Source organism: Diaphorina citri, unplaced genomic scaffold (genome assembly GCF_000475195.1).
Source record: "Diaphorina citri unplaced genomic scaffold, Diaci psyllid genome assembly version 1.1 scaffold4172, whole genome shotgun sequence".
NCBI classification, from domain to species: Eukaryota; Metazoa; Arthropoda; class Insecta; order Hemiptera; family Psyllidae; genus Diaphorina; species Diaphorina citri.
In genome coordinates, this window is record NW_007381571.1 from 1 (window position 1) to 1790 (window position 1790).

The following is a 1790-nucleotide window of genomic DNA, read 5'->3' on the forward strand; positions in this document are numbered from 1 at the left end:
CAAATATTTAATGAAAGAAAACAAATGGCTCAAGAGAGAGTTTGAGGAATTGAAAATGAGTTGCGAGAATGATAAGCGACAATTCAAAATGTTGCTAGAGCAAAGATATCGGCAGGAGCAATCCTCTCAGCAAGTGGAATCATCTTGTGGTGATAAATCCGAGTTGTCACGTGAATACAATGATGTCATGAACGTGGTCACTGATAAACTACAAAGTGTACTTAAACGATTCCAAAGCGAGGAGAAAGAAGTTTGTGAGCGATCTACCAGCTTCACCAAATTCACCAACAACTATCGAACCGTCATTGAAGAGTATTGTAAAAACCTGAGCACTCGAATTAACGAATGGTTTGAATGTAAAAGACGAAAGTTCGAGAAGAGGGAAGATAAGCTGAAACAGGATTATGAAACATGCTGCACGTTCATAGAGACTGAGAAAAGAACGATCCAGGATAAAGTAAACCGGATAAATGAGAAAATAGATCAGTATGAAAAATACATTGAACAGCAAATGGTAAGGAATGTGGGAGATAAGCTATAATAAGAATAGATAGCATACCTACATGCAGAATAGCACGTACATGTTCCATTATAATCCGTGATTTATTTCAGATTTGACCTCCATAATAATAAGCACAGTAGGTCAAATTAGTAGATATACATACAGTAGTCTATTTATTCATTAGCATATTTTATATTATGACTGTTTATTCATTAGCATATTTTATATTATGTTGTATTCACCATTTCAGAAATTCATTCAAAGCAAATATCTACCGACTGACAGCGTCGACTGTTCTGAAAAACAGAACGACAAAACCGACTGGTCTCTCATCCTGGAACCCCAAAACGAATGTATTGTGGAACAACATGACTATTCCAAGAGTCATACTGAAGTCTGTTCTAATAGAAAGACAAAGAGTTCTCCCGCTGGCTATGACACGAACGTACCAACAGAAACTCTCTACAAGAGGAAGAAATTCCAATCTACAAAGAATAGGAGGCGTACCCCATGTCCGTTAGGTAATGATAAGTTCAACTACCACGTCCTGACGGATACAGCACATTCCTATCCATTCAGATGTAACGATTATTCAGCAGAAGAGAAACTGGTGGGCAAATATTCGATTCTAGAGAAGATCAAGGAGTATTTCGACAAAGGAAATAAGAAGCCGAAACAGGAAGGTGATAAAAATGTGCCCGTTGTAATGGTTGAGAGTGAAGTGAGCATGCTCACTGTGCTGGAAAAATAGAACTTGTACAGAAAATTATGAAAAAAATCGATTGTTCAATATAACCAAACCATTTATTGAATGACTCGATTTCACCTGACTTTTTAATTTTTGTACCTTTGCAAAAAGTCAACTAAAGATTGCATAAATCTTGAAAATCTGCAGATCGTATTGTATTGTGAAAACATGCAAAACAAAGTAGCTAGGTATTACAAAATTTGAGTTCTACTTTGAAATTAGTTCCATTTTGAATGAAAATAAATAGAACAGGGTCATTGGCATTGTTTTCCACAAAGATAAAATGATTTCACATTCAGATTAATCTAACAAAGAGTTTACCAAATGATATTATTGACCAAAAGAAAGACGTTTGGTGTTTCTAATGTACCAAAAGCAAGAAAAACGGAAACTTGTACAATACGGAAACAAGATTTACAATTTACAAGCTTTTTGTTTAATTTGGTACAAATTCAATTAATTTCCCATCCGCCCAAACTCTAAACAAGGAACTGAAACTCACTTCAAAGTTTGTAAAACTAATTTCATTTCTGGAGACAA

At 35.1% G+C, this 1790-nt stretch overlaps 1 protein-coding gene across 1 annotated transcript; it reads left to right on the plus strand.

Annotated features, from left to right (window-relative positions):
- Positions 1 to 6: 6 nt before the first annotated feature.
- Positions 7 to 1322, plus strand: LOC103520848. The gene is made up of 2 exons (XM_008485945.2): positions 7 to 514; positions 753 to 1322. The coding sequence occupies exons 1-2, from the start codon at positions 11 to 13 to the stop codon at positions 1251 to 1253; spliced, it is 1005 nt and encodes a 334-aa protein (XP_008484167.1). The 5' UTR covers positions 7 to 10; the 3' UTR covers positions 1254 to 1322.
- The last annotated feature ends 468 nt before the right edge of the window (positions 1323 to 1790 follow it).